The 26,528-nt window shown below is 48.3% G+C and overlaps 1 protein-coding gene across 13 annotated transcripts in view; it reads left to right on the top strand.

Annotated features, from left to right (window-relative positions):
* The window catches only part of LOC137589475 (filamin-C-like), a 55,937-nt gene that overhangs the window by 17,030 nt on the left and 12,379 nt on the right, over positions 1 to 26,528 (top strand). For 8 of the 13 annotated variants that reach the window (XM_068307270.1, XM_068307269.1, XM_068307271.1 and 5 more), the window contains 15 exons: positions 762 to 1,359; positions 1,543 to 1,716; positions 2,383 to 2,545; positions 2,924 to 3,084; positions 3,174 to 3,341; positions 3,701 to 3,824; positions 3,890 to 4,046; positions 9,568 to 9,757; positions 9,843 to 9,866; positions 10,136 to 10,383; positions 11,266 to 11,355; positions 11,999 to 12,098; positions 12,165 to 12,305; positions 12,411 to 12,539; positions 12,650 to 12,823. In XM_068307270.1, coding sequence (XP_068163371.1) covers positions 762 to 1,359; positions 1,543 to 1,716; positions 2,383 to 2,545; positions 2,924 to 3,084; positions 3,174 to 3,341; positions 3,701 to 3,824; positions 3,890 to 4,046; positions 9,568 to 9,757; positions 9,843 to 9,866; positions 10,136 to 10,383; positions 11,266 to 11,355; positions 11,999 to 12,098; positions 12,165 to 12,305; positions 12,411 to 12,539; positions 12,650 to 12,823 — 2,641 coding nt within the window. The remainder of the gene's footprint in view (positions 1 to 761; positions 1,360 to 1,542; positions 1,717 to 2,382; positions 2,546 to 2,923; positions 3,085 to 3,173; positions 3,342 to 3,700; positions 3,825 to 3,889; positions 4,047 to 9,567; positions 9,758 to 9,842; positions 9,867 to 10,135; positions 10,384 to 11,265; positions 11,356 to 11,998; positions 12,099 to 12,164; positions 12,306 to 12,410; positions 12,540 to 12,649; positions 12,824 to 26,528) is intronic. The other 5 variants (XM_068307272.1, XM_068307267.1, XM_068307264.1 and 2 more) reach the window with 1 other exon arrangement.

Here is a 26,528-nt window from a genome sequence, read left to right as displayed (position 1 = left end):
CTACTGCCCCCCCATGTTGGTCGGACTTCAGGTCTACTGCCCCCCCCATGTTGGTCGGACTTCAGGTCTACTGCCCCCCGTGCTGGTAGGACTTCAGGTCTACTGTCCCCCCGCGTTGGTAGGACTTCAGGTCTACTGCCCCCCCGCGTTGGTAGGACTTCAGGTCTACTGCCCCCCGTGCTGGTAGGACTTCAGGTCTACTGCCCCCCGTGCTGGTAGGATTGCAGGTCTACTGCCCCCCCATGTTGGTCGGACTTCAGGTCTACTGCTCCCCCCATGTTGGTCGGACTTCAGGTCTACTGCCCCCCGCGTTGGTAGGACTTCAGGTCTACTGTCCCCCCGCGTTGGTAGGACTTCAGGTCTACTGCCCCCCCGCGTTGGTAGGACTTCAGGTCTACTGCCCCCCGTGCTGGTAGGACTTCAGGTCTACTGCCCCCCGTGCTGGTAGGACTTCAGCTGAAGTTTGGACCATCCTTGGGGGTTAGCTCCATACATTTATGGCGATCTGAGACTTTCCGTCCAGAAGCTTCCTGATCGTAACCTGATGCTTTTAGGGATTAAACTTGATCATAATCCCATCTGAGCCCTGAAACAAGCCGGTTCTGATCCAGATTGAACCCCACACCTGAAACTTACTTCAGCCAAACGTTGAGAATAGTAGCTCAGGAGATGAAGGTGGGCTTTGTCCTGGTCCCTGAAGGTCTTCCTGCAGTCGGACTGAGGGAAACGGTTCTCTTCTCTTTCTCTTGTGTTCCTTCCAGGTTCAAGCTTACGGCCCAGGACTTCAGGGTGGTATTGTGGGTAAACCAGCTCCCTTTGCCATTGACACAAAGGGGGCTGGTACTGGTGGTCTGGGACTGACGGTCGAGGGACCCTGTGAGGCCAAGATCGAGTGCCAGGATAATGGCGATGGATCCTGCTCTGTGTCCTACCTGCCTACCGAGCCTGGCGAGTACGCCATCAACATCCTGTTTGCAGACCAGCACATCCCTGGATCCCCTTTCAAGGCCGTCGTCCAGTCTGTGTTTGACCCCAATAAGGTGACGGCCAGCGGTCCCGGCCTGGATCGAGGGAAAGTCAACGAGGACGGATCCTTCACAGTAGACTGCTCCAAAGCTGGGGAGGCGGAGCTCACCATCGAGATCATTTCTGACTCTGGAGCTAAAGCTGAAGTCCACGTCCAGAACAACAGCGATGGGACCTACTCCATCACCTACATCCCACGGTTCCAGGGCATGTACACCATCACCATCAAATATGGAGGACACGCGGTGCCCAAGTTCCCTGCCCGACTCCAAGTGGACCCAGATGTGGACACCAGTGGGGTGAAAGTCTACGGACCAGGAGTGGAACCCAGAGGTGAATAATAGTCCAGTGGGTCAGAAGGCGGTAGAAATCCCTTTACCTGGTGGGCGTTTCCTGGATCCAGGTGTCTGGAGTCCTGACAGTGGGACAGCATTGGTTCCTGGGGTCCCATTACCAACCAGTAATTAAAGAGGCAAACAAACTGATTGTGGACATAACCTGACGTTCTCCCTGCAGGTGTTCTGAGGGAAGTGACCACTCATTTCACGGTGGACACCCGGGCCCACCATAAGAGCGGCGGAAACCACGTTAAAGCCTGTATCTCCAACCCGTCTGGCACCAGCACTGACCCTTACATCAGCGACAAGGGCGACGGGACCTACCGAGTGGAGTACACCCCCTATGAGGACGGTAAGACCGGTCCACACCAAAGCTACCGGGTCTGGTTCACAAGTGAACAAAGGTTGAGGGACTTCTTCATGAACTTCAAAACAAGCTAAAATGGATTTTTAAAGTCGTTCAGTTGCAATTCTGCTATTCCCAAATCAATCTAAATCTTCCCCTCACGTGACGAACTGTCAGAAACTGAAAACGTAAAGCAGTCTGAAGCCGTCCGACGGCGGCAGCACTAGAATCAGTCGCTCCTTTTGTCCCATGAGGATAACGGTGGAATAAAGTCTGAAGGACCTTCTTCTAGCTCTGAGAGGAGCACCCTGGGAGCTCAGATTAGGGTTGTGGTTAGGATTGGGGTTAGGATAGGTGTTAGGGTTAGGGGTTAGGGTTGGGGTTAGGGTAGGTGTTAGGGTTAGGGGTTAGGGTTTGGGTTAGGGTTGGGGTTAGGGGTTAGGGTAGGGGTTAGGGTAGGTGTTAGGGGTTAGGGTTGGGGTTAGGGTTGGGGTTAGGGTAGGTGTTTGGGTCGGGGGTTAGTGTGGGTATTAGGGTTGGGGTTAGGGTTAGGTGATATTCAGGAACAACTTTCAGGGTCGGACTTTCACTCGGTTGATGTGATGATCTATGAGAGACCACCTCTGATAGCTCACATTCTAAATGCTAAAATACCCCTCTGTTGCTCTGCAGGTTTACATCTAATTGAAGTCTTGTTCGACGAGGTCTCGGTCCCCAAAAGTCCCTTCAAGGTGTCGGTGACTGAAGGTTGTGATCCCAGCCGAGTTCGAGCCTACGGGCCAGGTCTGGAGGAAGGACTGGTCAACAAACCAAACCGCTTCACTGTCGAGACCAGGTGACCTGTCCTCCTGTACACAACCAATGAATGAAAGCCAAACAGGGACTTTGGTTTGCACAGGAAGCATTGCAGGTTTCAACCACTGCCTTAACAGGACTATAGAGTCCTGAACGCACGTTAAACTGCCCAGGATGAGGTCTTTTAAATGGTTCAGCCCACATTAAAAGATTCTTGAACAAGTGGAGCTGTTCCAAAACTTCCGGGGTGCAGTTAGCGTCCCCTCACCTTGGGCTATCTGTGCTAAGATCAAGGTCCACCAGGTTCTTGTAGTCTCCATCCCTGTGGTTGTGTTGTTCATGCTCTCAGGGTCTTATCAGAAGGTTCCAGACTGGTTTGCCTTGAGTTCACTTCCTCCACTTCCTTCCTGCCCCTCAGAGGTGCTGGCACCGGAGGTCTGGGCCTGGCCATTGAGGGTCCATCCGAGGCCAAGATGTCCTGCAAGGACAATAAAGATGGCAGCTGCAGTGTGGAGTACCTCCCCTTCACCCCCGGAGAGTACGACGTCAACATCACCTTTGGGGGCCTTCCCATCCCAGGTGGGGCCATGAACCCACATTGCTGTGAGGTTCTGTTGGGTCAGGGATTGGCTGCGACTGACTCCTGGCCACCTCTGAATGTGTTGCAGGAAGTCCGTTCCGAGTTCCAGTGCGGGAGCTGGTGGATCCCAGTAAAGTCAAATGTTCCGGTCCTGGGCTGGGCAGCGGGGTGAGAGCCCACGTTCCTCAGACCTTCACCGTAGACACCAGCAAGGCCGGGGTGGCGCCCCTGGTGATCCAGCTGTATGGACCCACAGGTACACAACCCTGACTGGTCGTACCCTCCTGGACCGACTAAATGTCTTGTTCCAGATCTGGAGCTGGAGGTGCTTTAGCTTTAGCCATATGGTCTACAGTGAGACACGCCCAAGCAACCTGTCCAGTCAGGTCTCAGGGTTTAACTAGAGACCCTTCAGGAACCCTTGAAGTGAAGTCCGTGTAGGCCCAATCCCGGTTGAGTAGCAGACCAAAAGGCAGCCCACTAACCCGACAGGACCGTGGTCCTTGTCCAGAACCACTGACCAAACCCTCACAACCCCAACTTGTTAGAAGTCCCAGGTGTTGTGAGTTCTATGGAGCAGAGAAGGCTGCCGTCAGACATGTGTTCGCTCTCCAGGTGTAGCGGAGCCAATCAGCACCTCTGACAACGGTGATGGAACCCACACGGTCGACTATATGCCTGCAAACGACGGGCCGTACACGGTGTGTGTGAAGTACGCCAACCAGGAGGTCCCCCGCAGGTGAGTACCCGACGGGGTTCACCCCCAGCACGCTGTGACCCTGACTGATCCGACCGCTCTGCCAGTCCTTTTAAGGTCAAAACCCTCCCGGCTCACGACGCCAGTAAGGTTCGCGCCAGCGGTCCGGGTCTGAACTCGTCCGGGGTACCAGCCAGTCTTCCGGTGGAGTTCACCATCGACGCACGAGACGCTGGGGAGGGACTGTTAACCGTCCAGATCGTGGTGAGTTCACCAGGGCCAGTCCAGAACTGGTTCAAAGAAACTTTATTTAATACTCATTACAAGAACGTTAAAACACAAACTGAGAAAACAGAGAAAGAGCTGACACGTGCTACCAGTTAGCAATGGACGTAGCTAGAAATGATTAGCACTGCTTTAATTTAGCATGCTAGAAATGAAAGCTAACAATATAGCCAGCTAACAATAGCAATTATTGGAAATGACTCCTTTGTCTGCTGAGGGGCGGAGCTAGTAGGCCTCATGTAACATATTATGACATGCTAGCACCAGTATATTACGTTCTAGCGTGTTCTTGCTAGCTTATCAGACCGTTGGGTCACCATTGGGTCATATGATCCGTCGCCGCCCTGTTGAGCTCCGCCCACTGGGCGGAGACGCTTACCCTCCGTTGTTGGGCTGAAACAGGAACGTGGGCGGAGCCTCTAACAATGTCTCTCTTCTGACGACCTCCTCATGTGGCGCCTGGTTGCTTCGTCGGGGGCCGGTTGCTGCCGCCGCAGGGTCCGGACGGGTGCCGGCGCGACGCCTCAGTGTTTGTGGAGGACTGGGGCAGGAGGGTGTGGGCGTCGCACATAGTAAAGAAAACCCTCCCCATCAGAATGCACAGGAGAGGCTGTGTAAGGCCCCACTCCCACCTGTCTCCGCCCCATCTGTCACCTCCCTTTACCCCTCCTGCCTGATGCCCCAGCCCCCGACAGCAGGACCGATCTGGTCTTTGATCTGGTCTCTGGTCTCTGTTCTGGTCTCGGGTCTTCATCAGGACCAGGTGTCTGGATTCAGAACCACAAAGAACCAAAAGGAGATCCAGAGACTAAAACTGCCAGAAAACCTACTGAATCCACATTTTGAACAAGACCTGACCCCCATTCCTTGAGTAGTATAATATATTATTTTATATTATTATTATATATTTTATATTATTATTAGATATTATTATTATATATTATATATTCGTAAAGTATTTCTATAAACTTTATACTGAAGGACTGTGAGAAAAATAAACTATGAAATATAAAATTGTCAAATATTTGGACCCCGTCCCCCATGAACTGACCCTCATCAGTTTGTGTTCAGCTCTCCACTCACAGAATGTCCCACCCCCCTCATCTTCCTCCTCCCCCTGCTAGCATTAGACTTCTGTATGATGTTGTGGGCGGAGCTTGTGGACACCACTGGTCTCCATCCAGGGGTTGTACTTCCTGTCTGAGAGCTGATTGGTTGGTTCATGGCTGGAGGCAGAAGGACGTTCAATCAGCTTGCTCCTGATAGCTGGAGTCTACTTCTGCCCCCAGTCACAGAATGACTGATGGTTCTTGTGGTCCTGGTGGTCCTGGTCGGACCTGAGGTGCTGCAGGAGATCAGGACTGAGCTCAGTTCTGTTTCATCCAGCTGACAGGAAGTCACTGAAGTTCTTCATCCACCAGACATATGTGGAGCTCCTCAAGCGACTGAACTAACTAGTCCTGAGTGTTTCAACTAGTCTTCATGTGTTTAAAGTAGTCTTCATGTGTTTAAACTAGTCTTCAGGTGTTTTTAACTAGTCTCCAGGTGTTTAAACTAGTCTCCAGGTGTTTTTAACTAGTCTTCAAGTGTTTTTAACTAGTCTTCAAGTGTTTTTAACTAGTCTCCATGTGTTTAAACTAGTCTCCAGGTGTTTTTACCTAGTCTCCAGGTGTTTTTAACTAGTCTCCAGGTGTTTTTAACTAGTCTTCAGGTGTTTTTAACTAGTCTCCAGGTGTTTAAACTAGTCTCCAGGTGTTTTTAACTAGTCTACAGGTGTTTTTAACTAGTCTTCAAGTGTTTTTAACTGGTCTTCAGGTGTTTTTAACTAGTCTTCAGGTGTTTTTAACTACCCTTCAGGTGTTTAAACTAGTCTTCAGATGTTTTTAACTAGTCTCCAGGTGTTTTTAACTAGTCTTCAGGTGTTTTTATCTGGTCTTCAGGTGTTTTTAACTAGTCTTCAGGTGTTTTTAACTACCCTTCAGGTGTTTAAACTAGTCTTCAGATGTTTTTAACTAGTCTCCACGTATTTACACTAGTCTTCAAGTGTTTTTAACTAGTCTCCATGTGTTTAAACTAGTCTCCAGGTGTTTTTAACTAGTCTCCAGGTGTTTTTAACTAGTCTTCAAGTGTTTTTAACTAGTCTCCATGTGTTTAAACTAGTCTCCAGGTGTTTTTAACTAGTCTCCAGGTGTTTTTAACTATTCTCCAGGTGTTTTTAACTAGTCTTCAGGTATTTTTAACTAGTCTCCAGGTGTTTTTAACTAGTCTCCAGGTGTTTTTAACTAGTCTACAGGTGTTTTTAACTAGTCTTCAAGTGTTTTTAACTAGTCTCCAGGTGTTTAAACTAGTCTTCAGGTGTTTAAACTAGTCTCCAGGTGTTTAAACTAGTCTTCAGGTGTTTAAACTGGTCTCCAGGTGTTTAAACTAGTCTCCAGGTGTTTAAACTTGTCTCCAGGTGTTTTTAACTAGTCTTCAGGTGTTTTTAACTAGTTCCAGGTGTTTAAACTAGTCTTCGGGTGTTTTTAACTAGTCTCCAGGTGTTTTTAACTAGTCTTCAGGTGTTTTTAACTACCCTTCAGGTGTTTAAACTAGTCTTCAAGTGTTTTTAACTAGTTCCAGGTGTTTAAACTAGTCTTCGGGTGTTTTTAACTAGTCTCGAGGTGTTTAAACTAGTCTCCAGGTGTTTAAACTAGTCTCCAGGTGTTTTTAACTGGTCTTCAGGTGTTTTTAACTAGTCTCCAGGTGTTTTTAACTAGTCTCCAGGTGTTTTTAACTAGTCTTCAGGTGTTTTTAACTAGTCTCCAGGTGTTTAAACTAGTCTCCAGGTGTTTTTAACTAGTCTCCAGGTGTTTTTAACTAGTCTACAGGTGTTTTTAACTAGTCTTCAAGTGTTTTTAACTAGTCTCCAGGTGTTTAAACTAGTCTTCAGGTGTTTAAACTAGTCTCCAGGTGTTTAAACTAGTCTTCAGGTGTTTAAACTGGTCTCCAGGTGTTTAAACTAGTCTCCAGGTGTTTAAACTTGTCTCCAGGTGTTTTTAACTAGTCTTCAGGTGTTTTTAACTAGTTCCAGGTGTTTAAACTAGTCTTCGGGTGTTTTTAACTAGTCTTCAGGTGTTTTAAACTGGTCTTCAGGTGTTTTAAACTAGTCTTCAGGTGTTTTTAACTAGTCTCAAGGTGTTTAAACTAGTCTCCAGGTGTTTAAACTAGTCTCCAGGTGTTTTTAACTGGTCTTCAGGTGTTTTTAACTACCCTTCAGGTGTTTAAACTAGTCTTCAGATGTTTAAACTAGTCTCCAGGTGTTTAAACTAGTCTTCAGGTGTTTAAACTGGTCTCCAGGTGTTTAAACTGGTCTCCAGGTGTTTAAACTAGTCTCCAGGTGTTTTTAACTAGTCTTCAGGTGTTTTTAACTACCCTTCAGGTGTTTACACTAGTCTTCAAGTGTTTTTAACTAGTTCCAGGTGTTTAAACTAGTCTTCAGGTGTTTTTAACTAGTCTCCAAGTGTTTAAACTAGTCTTCATGTGTTTTTAACTCGTCTCCAGGTGTTTAAACTACTCTTCAGGTGTTTAAACTAGTCTCCAAGTGTTTTTAACTAGTCTCCAGGTGTTTTTAACTAGTCTTCAGGTGTTTTTAACTAGACTTCAAGTGTTTTTAACTAGTTCCAGGTGTTTAAACTAGTCTTCAGATGTTTAAACTGGTCTCCAGGTGTTTAAACTAGTCTCCAGGTGTTTAAACTTGTCTTCAGGTGTTTTTAACTAGTCTCCAGGTGTTTTTAACTAGTCTCCAGGTGTTTTTATCTGGTCTTCAGGTGTTTTTAACTAGTCTTCAGGTGTTTTTAACTACCCTTCAGGTGTTTAAACTAGTCTTCAGATGTTTTAACTAGTCTCCACGTATTTACACTAGTCTTCAGGTGTTTTTAACTAGTCTCCAAGTGTTTAAACTAGTCTTCATGTGTTTTTAACTCGTCTCCAGGTGTTTAAACTACTCTTCAGGTGTTTAAACTAGTCTCCAAGTGTTTTTAACTAGTCTCCAGGTGTTTTTAACTAGTCTTCAGGTGTTTTTAACTAGACTTCAAGTGTTTTTAACTAGTTCCAGGTGTTTAAACTAGTCTTCAGATGTTTAAACTGGTCTCCAGGTGTTTAAACTAGTCTCCAGGTGTTTAAACTTGTCTTCAGGTGTTTTTAACTAGTCTCCGGGTGTTTTTAACTAGTCTCCAGGTGTTTTTAACTACCCTTCAGGTGTTTAAACTAGTCTTCAAGTGTTTTTAACTAGTTCCAGGTGTTTAAACTAGTCTTCGGGTGTTTTTAACTAGTCTCAAGGTGTTTAAACTAGTCTCCAGGTGTTTAAACTAGTCTCCAGGTGTTTTTAACTGGTCTTCAGGTGTTTTTAACTACCCTTCAGGTGTTTAAACTAGTCTTCAGATGTTTAACTAGTCTCCACGTATTTACACTAGTCTTCAGGTGTTTTTAACTAGTCTCCAAGTGTTTAAACTAGTCTTCATGTGTTTTTAACTCGTCTCCAGGTGTTTAAACTACTCTTCAGGTGTTTAAACTAGTCTCCAAGTGTTTTTAACTAGTCTCCAGGTGTTTTTAACTAGTCTTCAGGTGTTTTTAACTAGACTTCAAGTGTTTTTAACTAGTTCCAGGTGTTTAAACTAGTCTTCAGATGTTTAAACTGGTCTCCAGGTGTTTAAACTAGTCTCCAGGTGTTTAAACTTGTCTTCAGGTGTTTTTAACTAGTCTCCAGGTGTTTTTAACTAGTCTCCAGGTGTTTTTATCTGGTCTTCAGGTGTTTTTAACTAGTCTTCAGGTGTTTTTAACTACCCTTCAGGTGTTTAAACTAGTCTTCAGATGTTTTTAACTAGTCTCCACGTATTTACACTAGTCTTCAGGTGTTTTTAACTCGTCTTCAGGTGTTTTTAACTCGTCTCCAGGTGTTTAAACTAGTCTCCAGGTGTTCAAACTAGTCTTCAGGTGTTTTTAACTAGTCTCCAGGTGTTCAAACTAGTCTTCAGGTGTTTTTAACTAGTCTCCAGGTGTTTCAACTAGTCTTCAGGTGTATTTAACTAGTCTCCAGGTGTTTAAACTAGTCTCCAGGTGTTTTAACTAGTCTCCAGGTGTTTAAACTAGTCTTCAGGTGTTTTTAACTAGACTTCAAGTGTTTTTAACTAGTTCCAGGTGTTTAAACTGGTCTTCAGGTGTTTTTAACTAGTCTCCAGGTGTTTAAACTAGTCTCCAGGTGTTCAAACTAGTCTTCAGGTGTATTTAACTAGTCTCCAGGTGTTTAAACTAGTCTCCAGGTGTTTAAACTAGTCTTCAGGTGTATTTAACTAGTCTCCAGGTGTTTAAACTAGTCTCCAGGTGTTTAAACTGGTCTCCAGGTGTTTAAACTCGTCTTCAGAGATGATTGGGGTGACTTCCTGTCAGGAGGAGGAAGTGGTGATGGTGTTTTTTGGGACCTGGTCCTTTAAGACCCCACTGACTTCCTGTCCCGGTGCCTCAGGACCCGGAGGGGAACCCCAAGAAGGCCAACATCCGGGACAACCGTAACGGGACCTACACGGTGTCCTACGTCCCCGACATGACGGGCCGCTACACCATCACCATCAAGTACGGCGGGGACGAGATCCCCTACTCGCCCTACCGCATCCACGCCCTGCCCACCGGGGACGCCAGCAAGTGTTTGGTCACAGGTAGGCTCCGCCCACCATGGCCCTGCCGGCCACTCTCGTTTCCTCCTGTGGGCGTGTCCCTGATGTTTGTGTTCTCTTCCCACAGTGTCGATTGGAGGACACGGATTGGGTGAGTCAGGGGCGGGGCCTGGATAGAGATTGGTGTTTGTATTGGCCAATAACAGGAGTGCTGATGTCACACCTTCTCGTGTGATCGCTAATGATTATTGATTGGGCAGATCACAGGTTTGTGTGTGATGTGTGGGCGGGGCCTAACCGGGCTCCAGACGCCAACGTGAACGCAGTGGTTGTTGTTGTTGTCGACTCTCCGTTGGATGGACCCCGTCGGTTGTTCCTCGCTGGCGGTGTCGTTCACCCGTCTGTCGTCCGTCCCACCAGGATCGGGCGTCGGCCCGACCATCCAGATCGGCGAGGAGACGGTCATCACGGTGGACGCAAAGGCTGCTGGGAAAGGGAAAGTCACCTGTAAGGTATCCACGCCCGACGGGGCGGAGCTAGACGTGGACGTGGTGGAGAACGCCGACGGGACGTTCGACATCTACTACACGGCCCCCGAGCCGGGGCAGTACGTCATCACCATCCGCTTCGGGGGCGACAACATCCCCAACAGCCCCTTCCACGTGGTGGTGAGTACCGGCCCCGCCCGGGGTCCCCGGGACCGGAGGACCAGGGGCGGGTGCAGCACAATGCTAGATGCTAGCTGTGTGACGGGGTCACATGATCTCCCAACGCGACATCTGAAGGCTCAGTGTCTGTGTGTCTGTGTGTGTGTGTGTGTCTGTGTGTGTGTGTGTGTGTCTGTGTGTGTGTGTGTGTGTGTGTGTGTGTGTGTGTGTGTGTGTGTGTGTGTGTGTGTGTGTCTGTGTGTGTGTGTGTCTGTGTGTGTGTGTGTGTCTCTATGTGTGTGTGTCTGTGTGTGTGTGTGTGTGTGTGTGTGTGTGTCTGTGTGTCTCTATGTGTGTGTGTGTGTGTGTATGTGTGTGTGTGTGTGTGTCTCTATGTGTGTGTGTGTGTGTGTGTGTGTGTGTCTCTGTGTGTGTGTGTGTGTGTGTGTCTCTGTGTGTGTGTGTGTGTGTCTCTGTGTGTGTGTGTGTGTGTCTCTATGTGTGTGTGTCTGTGTGTGTGTGTCTCTGTGTGTGTGTGTGTGTGTGTGTGTCTCTGTGTGTGTGTGTGTGTGTCTGTCTCTGTGTGTGTGTGTCTGTCTCTGTGTGTGTGTGTGTGTGTCTGTCTCTGTGTGTGTGTGTGTGTGTCTCTATGTGTGTGTGTCTGTGTGTGTGTGTGTGTCTGTGTGTGTGTGTGTGTGTGTGTGTCTGTCTCTGTGTGTGTGTGTGTGTGTCTGTCTCTGTGTGTGTGTGTGTGTGTGTGTGTGTGTATGTGTGTGTGTGTGTGTGTGTGTGTGTGTGTGTCTGTCTCTGTGTGTGTGTGTGTGTGTCTCTATGTGTGTGTGTGTGTGTGTGTGTGTGTGTGTGTGTGTGTGTGTGTTAAAGCCTGTCCCTTGTCCCCGTCAGGCGTGTGAACCCCCCCTCGACGTAGAGGAGCCATGTGACCATCTCCAGCTGCCCTACGGGGGGTATGGGCGTGGCTTCTCCCCTCAATGGGTACCGCCCCTTCTCCTGTCCACGCCTTCACATTTGCACAGCCAATCAGAGCAGCCCAGCGTCACCTGGAGCGCTCTGATTGGCTGTGCACGGTGCTGCATGCTCCCTCTGCGTGGCTTCCTGTCTGCTGGAGGGCGGGGTGTGATGCAGGTCATGTGATCAAGTTGATCACATGACCTATTGTCACGCTGCTCGGTTTCCTGTTCCCAATTATATTCTTACTTCTTTATTAATTATCTTGTGTCCACACGACCATGACCTTTGACCTCTGAATCTGACCTTTGCTCTGACCCCCTGAAACTGGTCTTACTGGTTGGAAACCAGTCTGAACACTGAAGCTCTGTCCCTTCCGCCGTTCTTCCTCCTGACTCCTCCCCTCTTCCCCCTCCTCTTCCTCCCCCTCCCCCTCCTCCTCTTTCTTCCCCTCCCCCTCCTCCTCTTCCTCCCCCTCCTCCTCCTCCTCCTCGCCCTCCTCCTCCTCCTTCCCCTCCTCCTCTTCCTCCCCCTCCCCCTCCTCCTCCCCCTCCTCCTCCTCCTTCCCCTCCTCCTCTTCCTCCCCCTCCCCCTCCTCCTCCTCCTCTCCCTCCTCTGTCCTGCCTGGACCCCGGTCTGGACCCTAACTGCCCCTCTGGTCCTGGTCCAGGCCACTGATGACCCCATCAGCCCCGTGGACCGCCTGGAGCCGATGCTCCGCCCCTTCAGTCTGGTCATCCCCTTCACGGTCCAGAAGGGTCAGATCACAGGTGAGCGCCGCCCTGCTGGCGGTCCGGCTGCGTGTGCAGGTGAACCCACGCCCCTCTGGTCCTCAGGTGAGGTGCGGATGCCGTCGGGTCTGACCGCCTGTCCTCACGTGACCGACAACAAGGACGGCACGGTGAGCGTGCGCTACGCGCCCACGGAGCGGGGGCTCCACCAGATGGACATCAAGTACGACGGGGGCCACATTCCAGGTAGCACCTGAGCAGGTGTTCCTGCCTGCCAGGCTCCGCCTCCCTGTCTCAGGAACTGGCCGCACTTCACAACCAATCACGTGTGTTGTGTTTCCTGTTCTGCAGGAAGTCCGCTCCAATTCTACGTGGACGCCGTGAACAGCGGTCATGTGACAGCCTACGGCGCCGGGCTGAGTCACGGCACGGCGAGCAGACCGGCCACGTTCACCATCGTGACCAAAGACGCTGGAGAAGGTACTGGGTGGACCACGCCTCTGGTGGGCGTGGCCAGATAGCAAGATGGCCTCGAATATGGTCAGTGTGTAAGCGCCGCCCACAGCTTCATCAGGGCTGTCCCTCTGCAGGGGGGCTGTCCCTGGCGGTGGAGGGCCCGTCCAAAGCTGAGATCAGCTGTCAGGACAACAAAGATGGGACGTGCACCGTGTCCTACCTGCCCACCGCCGCCGGCGACTACAACATCATCGTCAAGTTTGACGACAAGCACATTCCTGGGAGCCCGTTCACCGCCAGGATCACAGGTACGGCGCCGCCCCCCCCTCCTGTCCACGCGTCACCAGCGTCTCCACTGGTGGCGTGAGGTCGTTGGTTCTCAGGGGGACCAAGACCAGAATGAAAGGCCCGTTGTGTCTATGTGTCACGTTGTGTCTGTTACGTTGTGTCTATGTCACGTTGTGTCTGTCACGTTGTGTCTGTCACGTTGTGTCTATGTGTCACGTTGTGTCTGTCACGTTGTGTCTGTCACGTTGTGTCTATGTGTCACGTTGTGTCTGTCACGTTGTGTCTGTTACGTTGTGTCTATGTCACGTTGTGTCTGTCACGTTGTGTCTGTCACGTTGTGTCTATGTGTCACGTTGTGTCTGTCACGTTGTGTCTGTCACGTTGTGTCTATGTGTCACGTTGTGTCTGTCACGTTGTGTCTATGTGTCACGTTGTGTCTGTTACGTTGTGTCTATGTCACGTTGTGTCTGTCACGTTGTGTCTGTCACGTTGTGTCTATGTCACGTTGTGTCTATGTGTCACGTTGTGTCTATGTCACGTTGTGTCTGTCACGTTGTGTCTGTCACGTTGTGTCTGTCACGTTGTGTCTATGTGTCACGTTGTGTCTGTCACGTTGTGTCTATGTGTCACATTGTGTCTATGTCACGTTGTGTCTATGTGTCACGTTGTGTCTGTTACGTTGTGTCTGTCACGTTGTGTCTATGTCACGTTGTGTCTATGTGTCACGTTGTGTCTATGTCACGTTGTGTCTGTCACGTTGTGTCTGTCACGTTGTGTCTGTCACGTTGTGTCTATGTGTCACGTTGTGTCTGTCACGTTGTGTCTATGTGTCACGTTGTGTCTGTCACGTTGTGTCTGTCACGTTGTGTCTGTCACGTTGTGTCTGTCACGTTGTGTCTGTCACGTTGTGTCTGTCACGTTGTGTCTGTCACGTTGTGTCTGTCACGTTGTGTCTGTCACGTTGTGTCTATGTGTCACGTTGTGTCTGTCACGTTGTGTCTATGTGTCACGTTGTGTCTATGTCACGTTGTGTCTATGTGTCACGTTGCGTCTGTCACGTTGTGTCTGTCACGTTGTGTCTGTCACGTTGTGTCTATGTGTCACGTTGTGTCTATGTGTCACGTTGTGTCTGTCACGTTGTGTCTATGTGTCACGTTGTGTCTATGTGTCACGTTGTGTCTGTCACGTTGTGTCTATGTGTCACGTTGTGTCTGTTACGTTGTGTCTGTGTGTCACGTTGTGTCTGTCACGTTGTGTCTATGTGTCACGTTGTGTCTATGTCACGTTGTGTCTGTCACGTTCTGTCTGTCACGTTGTGTCTGTCACGTTGTGTCTGTCACGTTGTGTCTATGTGTCACGTTGTGTCTGTCACGTTGTGTCTATGTGTCACGTTGTGTCTGTTACGTTGTGTCTATGTGTCACGTTGTGTCTGTCACGTTGTGTCTATGTGTCACGTTGTGTCTATGTCACGTTGTGTCTGTCACGTTGTGTCTGTCACGTTGTGTCTGTCACGTTGTGTCTGTCACGTTGTGTCTGTCACGTTGTGTCTATGTGTCACGTTGTGTCTATGTGTCACGTTGTGTCTATGTGTCACGTTGTGTCTGTCACGTTGTGTCTATGTGTCACGTTGTGTCTGTCACGTTGTGTCTGTCACGTTGTGTCTGTCACGTTGTGTCTGTCACGTTGTGTCTGTCACGTTGTGTCTGTCACGTTGTGTCTATGTGTCACGTTGTGTCTGTCACGTTGTGTCTATGTGTCACGTTGTGTCTGTCACGTTGTGTCTATGTGTCACGTTGTGTCTATGTGTCACGTTGTGTCTGTCACGTTGTGTCTATGTGTCACGTTGTGTCTGTTACGTTGTGTCTGTGTGTCACGTTGTGTCTGTCACGTTGTGTCTATGTGTCACGTTGTGTCTATGTCACGTTGTGTCTGTCACGTTCTGTCTGTCACGTTGTGTCTGTCACGTTGTGTCTATGTGTCACGTTGTGTCTGTCACGTTGTGTCTATGTGTCACGTTGTGTCTGTTACGTTGTGTCTATGTGTCACGTTGTGTCTGTCACGTTGTGTCTATGTGTCACGTTGTGTCTATGTCACGTTGTGTCTGTCACGTTGTGTCTATGTGTCACGTTGTGTCTGTCACGTTGTGTCTGTCACGTTGTGTCTGTCACGTTGTGTCTATGTGTCACGTTGTGTCTGTCACGTTGTGTCTGTCACGTTGTGTCTATGTGTCACGTTGTGTCTGTCACGTTGTGTCTGTCACGTTGTGTCTGTCACGTTGTGTCTGTCACGTTGTGTCTGTCACGTTGTGTCTGTGTCACGTTGTGTCTGTCACGTTGTGTCTGTCACGTTGTGTCTATGTCACGTTGTGTCTATGTGTCACGTTGTGTCTGTCACGTTGTGTCTATGTGTCACGTTGTGTCTGTCACGTTGTGTCTGTCACGTTGTGTCTATGTGTCACGTTGTGTCTGTCACGTTGTGTCTGTCACGTTGTGTCTATGTGTCACGTTGTGTCTGTCACGTTGTGTCTATGTGTCACGTTGTGTCTATGTGTCACGTTGTGTCTGTCACGTTGTGTCTATGTGTCACGTTGTGTCTGTTACGTTGTGTCTGTGTGTCACGTTGTGTCTGTCACGTTGTGTCTATGTGTCACGTTGTGTCTATGTCACGTTGTGTCTATGTGTCACGTTGTGTCTGTCACGTTCTGTCTGTCACGTTGTGTCTGTCACGTTGTGTCTATGTGTCACGTTGTGTCTGTTACGTTTTGTCTATGTGTCACGTTGTGTCTGTCACGTTGTGTCTATGTGTCACGTTGTGTCTGTCACGTTGTGTCTATGTGTCACGTTGTGTCTATGTCACTTTGTTGTGTCTATGTGTCACGTTGCGTCTGTCACGTTGTGTCTGTCACGTTGTGTCTGTCACGTTGTGTCTATGTGTCACGTTGTGTCTATGTGTCACGTTGTGTCTATGTGTCACGTTGTGTCTGTCACGTTGTGTCTATGTGTCACGTTGTGTCTATGTGTCACGTTGTGTCTGTCACGTTGTGTCTATGTGTCACGTTGTGTCTGTTACGTTGTGTCTGTGTGTCACGTTGTGTCTATGTGTCACGTTGTGTCTATGTCACGTTGTGTCTGTCACGTTCTGTCTGTCACGTTGTGTCTGTCACGTTGTGTCTGTCACGTTGTGTCTATGTGTCACGTTGTGTCTGTCACGTTGTGTCTATGTGTCACGTTGTGTCTGTTACGTTGTGTCTATGTGTCACGTTGTGTCTGTCACGTTGTGTCTATGTGTCACGTTGTGTCTATGTCACGTTGTGTCTGTCACGTTGTGTCTGTCACGTTGTGTCTGTCACGTTGTGTCTGTCACGTTGTGTCTGTCACGTTGTGTCTGTCACGTTGTGTCTGTCACGTTGTGTCTATGTGTCACGTTGTGTCTATGTGTCACGTTGTGTCTATGTGTCACGTTGTGTCTGTCACGTTGTGTCTATGTGTCACGTTGTGTCTATGTCACGTTGTGTCTATGTGTCACGTTGCGTCTGTCACGTTGTGTCTGTCACATTGTGTCTGTCACGTTGTGTCTGTCACGTTGTGTCTATGTGTCACGTTGTGTCTGTCACGTTGTGTCTATGTGTCACGTTGTGTCTGTCACGTTGTGTCTATGTGTCACGTTGTGTCTATGTGTCACGTTGTGTCTGTCACGTTGTGTCTATGTGTCACGTTGTGTCTGTTACGTTGTGTCTGTGTGTCACGTTGTGTCTGTCACGTTGTGTCTATGTGTCACGTTGTGTCTATGTCACGTTGTGTCTGTCACGTTCTGTCTGTCACGTTGTGTCTGTCACGTTGTGTCTATGTGTCACGTTGTGTCTGTCACGTTGTGTCTATGTGTCACGTTGTGTCTGTTACGTTGTGTCTATGTGTCACGTTGTGTCTGTCACGTTGTGTCTATGTGTCACGTTGTGTCTATGTCACGTTGTGTCTGTCACGTTGTGTCTATGTGTCACGTTGTGTCTGTCACGTTGTGTCTGTCACGTTGTGTCTGTCACGTTGTGTCTATGTGTCACGTTGTGTCTGTCACGTTGTGTCTCTGTGTCACGTTGTGTCTGTTACGTTGTGTCTATGTGTCACGTTGTGTCTGTCACGTTGTGTCTGTCACGTTGTGTCTGTCACGTTGTGTCTGTCACGTTGTGTCTGTCACGTTGTGTCTGTGTCACGTTGTGTCTGTCACGTTGTGTCTGTCACGTTGTGTCTATGTGTCACGTTGTGTCTGTCACGTTGTGTCTGTCACGTTGTGTCTGTCACGTTGTGTCTGTCACGTTGTGTCTGTCACGTTGTGTCTGTGTCACGTTGTGTCTGTCACGTTGTGTCTGTCACGTTGTGTCTGTCACGTTGTGTCTATGTGTCACGTTGTGTCTATGTGTCACGTTGTGTCTGTCACGTTGTGTCTATGTGTCACGTTGTGTCTATGTGTCACGTTGTGTCTGTCACGTTGTGTCTATGTGTCACGTTGTGTCTGTTACGTTGTGTCTGTGTGTCACGTTGTGTCTGTCACGTTGTGTCTATGTGTCACGTTGTGTCTATGTCACGTTGTGTCTGTCACGTTCTGTCTGTCACGTTGTGTCTGTCACGTTGTGTCTGTCACGTTGTGTCTATGTGTCACGTTGTGTCTGTCACGTTGTGTCTATGTGTCACGTTGTGTCTGTTACGTTGTGTCTATGTGTCACGTTGTGTCTGTCACGTTGTGTCTATGTGTCACGTTGTGTCTATGTCACGTTGTGTCTGTCACAATGTGTCTGTCACGTTGTGTCTGTCACGTTGTGTCTGTCACGTTGTGTCTGTCACGTTGTGTCTATGTGTCACGTTGTGTCTATGTGTCACGTTGTGTCTATGTGTCACGTTGTGTCTGTCACGTTGTGTCTATGTGTCACGTTGTGTCTGTCACGTTGTGTCTGTCACGTTGTGTCTGTCACGTTGTGTCTGTCACGTTGTGTCTGTCACGTTGTGTCTGTCACGTTGTGTCTATGTGTCACGTTGTGTCTGTCACGTTGTGTCTATGTGTCACGTTGTGTCTGTCACGTTGTGTCTATGTGTCACGTTGTGTCTATGTGTCACGTTGTGTCTGTCACGTTGTGTCTATGTGTCACGTTGTGTCTGTTACGTTGTGTCTGTGTGTCACGTTGTGTCTGTCACGTTGTGTCTATGTGTCACGTTGTGTCTATGTCACGTTGTGTCTGTCACGTTCTGTCTGTCACGTTGTGTCTGTCACGTTGTGTCTATGTGTCACGTTGTGTCTGTCACGTTGTGTCTATGTGTCACGTTGTGTCTGTTACGTTGTGTCTATGTGTCACGTTGTGTCTGTCACGTTGTGTCTATGTGTCACGTTGTGTCTATGTCACGTTGTGTCTGTCACGTTGTGTCTATGTGTCACGTTGTGTCTGTCACGTTGTGTCTGTCACGTTGTGTCTGTCACGTTGTGTCTATGTGTCACGTTGTGTCTGTCACGTTGTGTCTGTCACGTTGTGTCTATGTGTCACGTTGTGTCTGTCACGTTGTGTCTGTCACGTTGTGTCTGTCACGTTGTGTCTGTCACGTTGTGTCTGTCACGTTGTGTCTGTGTCACGTTGTGTCTGTCACGTTGTGTCTGTCACGTTGTGTCTATGTCACGTTGTGTCTATGTGTCACGTTGTGTCTGTCACGTTGTGTCTATGTGTCACGTTGTGTCTGTCACGTTGTGTCTGTCACGTTGTGTCTATGTGTCACGTTGTGTCTGTCACGTTGTGTCTGTCACGTTGTGTCTATGTGTCACGTTGTGTCTGTCACGTTGTGTCTATGTGTCACGTTGTGTCTATGTGTCACGTTGTGTCTGTCACGTTGTGTCTATGTGTCACGTTGTGTCTGTTACGTTGTGTCTGTGTGTCACGTTGTGTCTGTCACGTTGTGTCTATGTGTCACGTTGTGTCTATGTCACGTTGTGTCTATGTGTCACGTTGTGTCTGTCACGTTCTGTCTGTCACGTTGTGTCTGTCACGTTGTGTCTATGTGTCACGTTGTGTCTGTTACGTTTTGTCTATGTGTCACGTTGTGTCTGTCACGTTGTGTCTATGTGTCACGTTGTGTCTGTCACGTTGTGTCTATGTGTCACGTTGTGTCTATGTCACTTTGTTGTGTCTATGTGTCACGTTGCGTCTGTCACGTTGTGTCTGTCACGTTGTGTCTGTCACGTTGTGTCTATGTGTCACGTTGTGTCTATGTGTCACGTTGTGTCTATGTGTCACGTTGTGTCTGTCACGTTGTGTCTATGTGTCACGTTGTGTCTATGTGTCACGTTGTGTCTGTCACGTTGTGTCTATGTGTCACGTTGTGTCTGTTACGTTGTGTCTGTGTGTCACGTTGTGTCTGTCACGTTGTGTCTATGTGTCACGTTGTGTCTATGTCACGTTGTGTCTGTCACGTTCTGTCTGTCACGTTGTGTCTGTCACGTTGTGTCTGTCACGTTGTGTCTATGTGTCACGTTGTGTCTGTCACGTTGTGTCTATGTGTCACGTTGTGTCTGTTACGTTGTGTCTATGTGTCACGTTGTGTCTGTCACGTTGTGTCTATGTGTCACGTTGTGTCTATGTCACGTTGTGTCTGTCACGTTGTGTCTGTCACGTTGTGTCTGTCACGTTGTGTCTGTCACGTTGTGTCTGTCACGTTGTGTCTGTCACGTTGTGTCTGTCACGTTGTGTCTATGTGTCACGTTGTGTCTATGTGTCACGTTGTGTCTATGTGTCACGTTGTGTCTGTCACGTTGTGTCTATGTGTCACGTTGTGTCTATGTCACGTTGTGTCTATGTGTCACGTTGCGTCTGTCACGTTGTGTCTGTCACATTGTGTCTGTCACGTTGTGTCTGTCACGTTGTGTCTATGTGTCACGTTGTGTCTGTCACGTTGTGTCTATGTGTCACGTTGTGTCTGTCACGTTGTGTCTATGTGTCACGTTGTGTCTATGTGTCACGTTGTGTCTGTCACGTTGTGTCTATGTGTCACGTTGTGTCTGTTACGTTGTGTCTGTGTGTCACGTTGTGTCTGTCACGTTGTGTCTATGTGTCACGTTGTGTCTATGTCACGTTGTGTCTGTCACGTTCTGTCTGTCACGTTGTGTCTGTCACGTTGTGTCTATGTGTCACGTTGTGTCTGTCACGTTGTGTCTATGTGTCACGTTGTGTCTGTTACGTTGTGTCTATGTGTCACGTTGTGTCTGTCACGTTGTGTCTATGTGTCACGTTGTGTCTATGTCACGTTGTGTCTGTCACGTTGTGTCTATGTGTCACGTTGTGTCTGTCACGTTGTGTCTGTCACGTTGTGTCTGTCACGTTGTGTCTATGTGTCACGTTGTGTCTGTCACGTTGTGTCTCTGTGTCACGTTGTGTCTGTTACGTTGTGTCTATGTGTCACGTTGTGTCTGTCACGTTGTGTCTGTCACGTTGTGTCTGTCACGTTGTGTCTGTCACGTTGTGTCTGTCACGTTGTGTCTGTGTCACGTTGTGTCTGTCACGTTGTGTCTGTCACGTTGTGTCTGTCACGTTGTGTCTGTCACGTTGTGTCTGTGTCACGTTGTGTCTGTCACGTTGTGTCTGTCACGTTGTGTCTATGTGTCACGTTGTGTCTGTCACGTTGTGTCTGTCACGTTGTGTCTGTCACGTTGTGTCTGTCACGTTGTGTCTGTCACGTTGTGTCTGTGTCACGTTGTGTCTGTCACGTTGTGTCTGTCACGTTGTGTCTGTCACGTTGTGTCTATGTGTCACGTTGTGTCTATGTGTCACGTTGTGTCTGTCACGTTGTGTCTATGTGTCACGTTGTGTCTATGTGTCACGTTGTGTCTGTCACGTTGTGTCTATGTGTCACGTTGTGTCTGTTACGTTGTGTCTGTGTGTCACGTTGTGTCTGTCACGTTGTGTCTATGTGTCACGTTGTGTCTATGTCACGTTGTGTCTGTCACGTTCTGTCTGTCACGTTGTGTCTGTCACGTTGTGTCTATGTGTCACGTTGTGTCTGTCACGTTGTGTCTATGTGTCACGTTGTGTCTGTTACGTTGTGTCTATGTGTCACGTTGTGTCTGTCACGTTGTGTCTATGTGTCACGTTGTGTCTATGTCACGTTGTGTCTGTCACGTTGTGTCTGTCACGTTGTGTCTGTCACGTTGTGTCTGTCACGTTGTGTCTGTCACGTTGTGTCTATGTGTCACGTTGTGTCTATGTGTCACGTTGTGTCTATGTGTCACGTTGTGTCTGTCACGTTGTGTCTATGTGTCACGTTGTGTCTGTCACGTTGTGTCTGTCACGTTGTGTCTGTCACGTTGTGTCTGTCACGTTGTGTCTGTCACGTTGTGTCTGTCACGTTGTGTCTATGTGTCACGTTGTGTCTGTCACGTTGTGTCTATGTGTCACGTTGTGTCTGTCACGTTGTGTCTATGTGTCACGTTGTGTCTATGTGTCACGTTGTGTCTGTCACGTTGTGTCTATGTGTCACGTTGTGTCTGTTACGTTGTGTCTGTGTGTCACGTTGTGTCTGTCACGTTGTGTCTATGTGTCACGTTGTGTCTATGTCACGTTGTGTCTGTCACGTTCTGTCTGTCACGTTGTGTCTGTCACGTTGTGTCTATGTGTCACGTTGTGTCTGTCACGTTGTGTCTATGTGTCACGTTGTGTCTGTTACGTTGTGTCTATGTGTCACGTTGTGTCTGTCACGTTGTGTCTATGTGTCACGTTGTGTCTATGTCACGTTGTGTCTGTCACGTTGTGTCTATGTGTCACGTTGTGTCTGTCACGTTGTGTCTGTCACGTTGTGTCTGTCACGTTGTGTCTATGTGTCACGTTGTGTCTGTCACGTTGTGTCTGTCACGTTGTGTCTATGTGTCACGTTGTGTCTGTCACGTTGTGTCTGTCACGTTGTGTCTGTCACGTTGTGTCTGTCACGTTGTGTCTGTCACGTTGTGTCTGTGTCACGTTGTGTCTGTCACGTTGTGTCTGTCACGTTGTGTCTATGTCACGTTGTGTCTATGTGTCACGTTGTGTCTGTCACGTTGTGTCTATGTGTCACGTTGTGTCTGTCACGTTGTGTCTGTCACGTTGTGTCTATGTGTCACGTTGTGTCTGTCACGTTGTGTCTGTCACGTTGTGTCTATGTGTCACGTTGTGTCTGTCACGTTGTGTCTATGTGTCACGTTGTGTCTATGTGTCACGTTGTGTCTGTCACGTTGTGTCTATGTGTCACGTTGTGTCTGTTACGTTGTGTCTGTGTGTCACGTTGTGTCTGTCACGTTGTGTCTATGTGTCACGTTGTGTCTATGTCACGTTGTGTCTATGTGTCACGTTGTGTCTGTCACGTTCTGTCTGTCACGTTGTGTCTGTCACGTTGTGTCTATGTGTCACGTTGTGTCTGTTACGTTTTGTCTATGTGTCACGTTGTGTCTGTCACGTTGTGTCTATGTGTCACGTTGTGTCTGTCACGTTGTGTCTATGTGTCACGTTGTGTCTATGTCACTTTGTTGTGTCTATGTGTCACGTTGCGTCTGTCACGTTGTGTCTGTCACGTTGTGTCTGTCACGTTGTGTCTATGTGTCACGTTGTGTCTATGTGTCACGTTGTGTCTATGTGTCACGTTGTGTCTGTCACGTTGTGTCTATGTGTCACGTTGTGTCTATGTGTCACGTTGTGTCTGTCACGTTGTGTCTATGTGTCACGTTGTGTCTGTTACGTTGTGTCTGTGTGTCACGTTGTGTCTGTCACGTTGTGTCTATGTGTCACGTTGTGTCTATGTCACGTTGTGTCTGTCACGTTCTGTCTGTCACGTTGTGTCTGTCACGTTGTGTCTGTCACGTTGTGTCTATGTGTCACGTTGTGTCTGTCACGTTGTGTCTATGTGTCACGTTGTGTCTGTTACGTTGTGTCTATGTGTCACGTTGTGTCTGTCACGTTGTGTCTATGTGTCACGTTGTGTCTATGTCACGTTGTGTCTGTCACGTTGTGTCTGTCACGTTGTGTCTGTCACGTTGTGTCTGTCACGTTGTGTCTGTCACGTTGTGTCTGTCACGTTGTGTCTGTCACGTTGTGTCTATGTGTCACGTTGTGTCTATGTGTCACGTTGTGTCTATGTGTCACGTTGTGTCTGTCACGTTGTGTCTATGTGTCACGTTGTGTCTATGTCACGTTGTGTCTATGTGTCACGTTGCGTCTGTCACGTTGTGTCTGTCACATTGTGTCTGTCACGTTGTGTCTGTCACGTTGTGTCTATGTGTCACGTTGTGTCTGTCACGTTGTGTCTATGTGTCACGTTGTGTCTGTCACGTTGTGTCTATGTGTCACGTTGTGTCTATGTGTCACGTTGTGTCTGTCACGTTGTGTCTATGTGTCACGTTGTGTCTGTTACGTTGTGTCTGTGTGTCACGTTGTGTCTGTCACGTTGTGTCTATGTGTCACGTTGTGTCTATGTCACGTTGTGTCTGTCACGTTCTGTCTGTCACGTTGTGTCTGTCACGTTGTGTCTATGTGTCACGTTGTGTCTGTCACGTTGTGTCTATGTGTCACGTTGTGTCTGTTACGTTGTGTCTATGTGTCACGTTGTGTCTGTCACGTTGTGTCTATGTGTCACGTTGTGTCTATGTCACGTTGTGTCTGTCACGTTGTGTCTATGTGTCACGTTGTGTCTGTCACGTTGTGTCTGTCACGTTGTGTCTGTCACGTTGTGTCTATGTGTCACGTTGTGTCTGTCACGTTGTGTCTCTGTGTCACGTTGTGTCTGTTACGTTGTGTCTATGTGTCACGTTGTGTCTGTCACGTTGTGTCTGTCACGTTGTGTCTGTCACGTTGTGTCTGTCACGTTGTGTCTGTCACGTTGTGTCTGTGTCACGTTGTGTCTGTCACGTTGTGTCTGTCACGTTGTGTCTATGTGTCACGTTGTGTCTGTCACGTTGTGTCTGTCACGTTGTGTCTGTCACGTTGTGTCTGTCACGTTGTGTCTGTGTCACGTTGTGTCTGTCACGTTGTGTCTGTCACGTTGTGTCTATGTCACGTTGTGTCTATGTGTCACGTTGTGTCTGTCACGTTGTGTCTATGTGTCACGTTGTGTCTGTCACGTTGTGTCTGTCACGTTGTGTCTGTCACGTTGTGTCTGTCACGTTGTGTCTGTCACGTTGTGTCTGTCACGTTGTGTCTATGTGTCACGTTGTGTCTGTCACGTTGTGTCTGTCACGTTGTGTCTATGTGTCACGTTGTGTCTGTCACGTTGTGTCTATGTGTCACGTTGTGTCTATGTGTCACGTTGTGTCTGTCACGTTGTGTCTATGTGTCACGTTGTGTCTGTTACGTTGTGTCTGTGTGTCACGTTGTGTCTGTCACGTTGTGTCTATGTGTCACGTTGTGTCTATGTCACGTTGTGTCTATGTGTCACGTTGTGTCTGTCACGTTCTGTCTGTCACGTTGTGTCTGTCACGTTGTGTCTATGTGTCACGTTGTGTCTGTTACGTTTTGTCTATGTGTCACGTTGTGTCTGTCACGTTGTGTCTATGTGTCACGTTGTGTCTAGGTCACGTTGTGTCTGTGTGTCACGTTGTGTCTGTCACGTTGTGTCTATGTGTCACGTTGTGTCTGTCACGTTGTGTCTGTCACGTTGTGTCTGTCACGTTGTGTCTATGTGTCACGTTGTGTCTGTCACGTTGTGTCTGTCACGTTGTGTCTGTCACGTTGTGTCTATGTGTCACGTTGTGTCTGTCACGTTGTGTCTGTCACGTTGTGTCTGTCACGTTGTGTCTGTCACGTTGTGTCTATGTGTCACGTTGTGTCTGTCACGTTGTGTCTGTCACGTTGTGTCTATGTCACGTTGTGTCTATGTGTCACGTTGTGTCTGTCACGTTGTGTCTGTTACGTTGTGTCTATGTGTCACGTTGTGTCTGTCACGTTGTGTCTGTCACGTTGTGTCTGTCACGTTGTGTCTGTCACGTTGTGTCTATGTGTCACGTTGTGTCTGTCACGTTGTGTCTGTCACGTTGTGTTTATGTGTCACGTTGTGTCTGTCACGTTGTGTCTGTCACGTTGTGTCTGTCACGTTGTGTCTATGTGTCACGTTGTGTCTGTCATGTTGTGTCTGTCACGTTGTGTCTATGTGTCACGTTGTGTCTGTCACGTTGTGTCTGTCACGTTGTGTCTGTCACGTTGTGTCTATGTGTCACGTTGTGTCTATGTGTCACGTTGTGTCTGTCACGTTGTGTCTATGTGTCACGTTGTGTCTGTCGCGTTGTGTCTATGTGTCACGTTGTGTCTATGTGTCACGTTGTGTCTGTCACGTTGTGTCTATGTGTCACGTTGTGTCTGTTACGTTGTGTCTGTGTGTCACGTTGTGTCTGTCACGTTGTGTCTATGTGTCACGTTGTGTCTATGTCACGTTGTGTCTATGTCACGTTGTGTCTGTCACGTTCTGTCTGTCACGTTGTGTCTGTCACGTTGTGTCTATGTGTCATGTTGTGTCTGTCACGTTGTGTCTATGTGTCACGTTGTGTCTGTTACGTTGTGTCTATGTGTCACGTTGTGTCTGTCACGTTGTGTCTATGTGTCACGTTGTGTCTATGTCACGTTGTGTCTGTGTGTCACGTTGTGTCTGTCACGTTGTGTCTATGTGTCACGTTGTGTCTGTCACGTTGTGTCTGTCACGTTGTGTCTGTCACGTTGTGTCTGTCACGTTGTGTCTATGTGTCACGTTGTGTCTGTCACGTTGTGTCTGTCACGTTGTGTCTATGTCACGTTGTGTCTATGTGTCACGTTGTGTCTGTCACGTTGTGTCTGTTACGTTGTGTCTATGTGTCACGTTGTGTCTGTCACGTTGTGTCTGTCACGTTGTGTCTGTCACGTTGTGTCTGTCACGTTGTGTCTATGTGTCACGTTGTGTCTTTCACGTTGTGTCTGTCACGTTGTGTCTATGTGTCACGTTGTGTCTGTCACGTTGTGTCTGTCACGTTGTGTCTGTCACGTTGTGTCTGTCACGTTGTGTCTGTCACGTTGTGTCTATGTGTCACGTTGTGTCTGTCACGTTGTGTCTGTCACGTTGTGTCTGTCACGTTGTGTCTGTCACGTTGTGTCTGTCACGTTGTGTCTGTGTCACGTTGTGTCTGTCACGTTGTGTCTGTCACGTTGTGTCTGTCACGTTGTGTCTATGTCACGTTGTGTCCATGTTTCACGTTGTGTCTGTCACGTTGTGTCTATGTGTCACGTTGTGTCTGTCACGTTGTGTCTGTCACGTTGTGTCTGTCACGTTGTGTCTGTCACGTTGTGTCTGTCACGTTGTGTCTATGTGTCACGTTGTGTCTGTCACGTTGTGTCTGTCATGTTGTGTCTATGTGTCACGTTGTGTCTGTCACGTTGTGTCTATGTGTCACGTTGTGTCTATGTGTCACGTTGTGTCTGTCACGTTGTGTCTATGTGTCACGTTGTGTCTGTTACGTTGTGTCTGTGTGTCACGTTGTGTCTGTCACGTTGTGTCTATGTGTCACGTTGTGTCTATGTCACGTTGTGTCTATGTCACGTTGTGTCTGTCACGTTCTGTCTGTCACGTTGTGTCTGTCACGTTGTGTCTATGTGTCACGTTGTGTCTGTTACGTTTTGTCTATGTGTCACGTTGTGTCTGTCACGTTGTGTCTATGTGTCACGTTGTGTCTATGTCACGTTGTGTCTGTGTGTCACGTTGTGTCTGTCACGTTGTG

Source organism: Antennarius striatus, chromosome 22, assembly GCF_040054535.1.
Source record: "Antennarius striatus isolate MH-2024 chromosome 22, ASM4005453v1, whole genome shotgun sequence".
Lineage (NCBI taxonomy): Eukaryota > Metazoa > Chordata > Actinopteri > Lophiiformes > Antennariidae > Antennarius > Antennarius striatus.
This window is presented reverse-complemented; position numbering and strand designations above follow the sequence as displayed.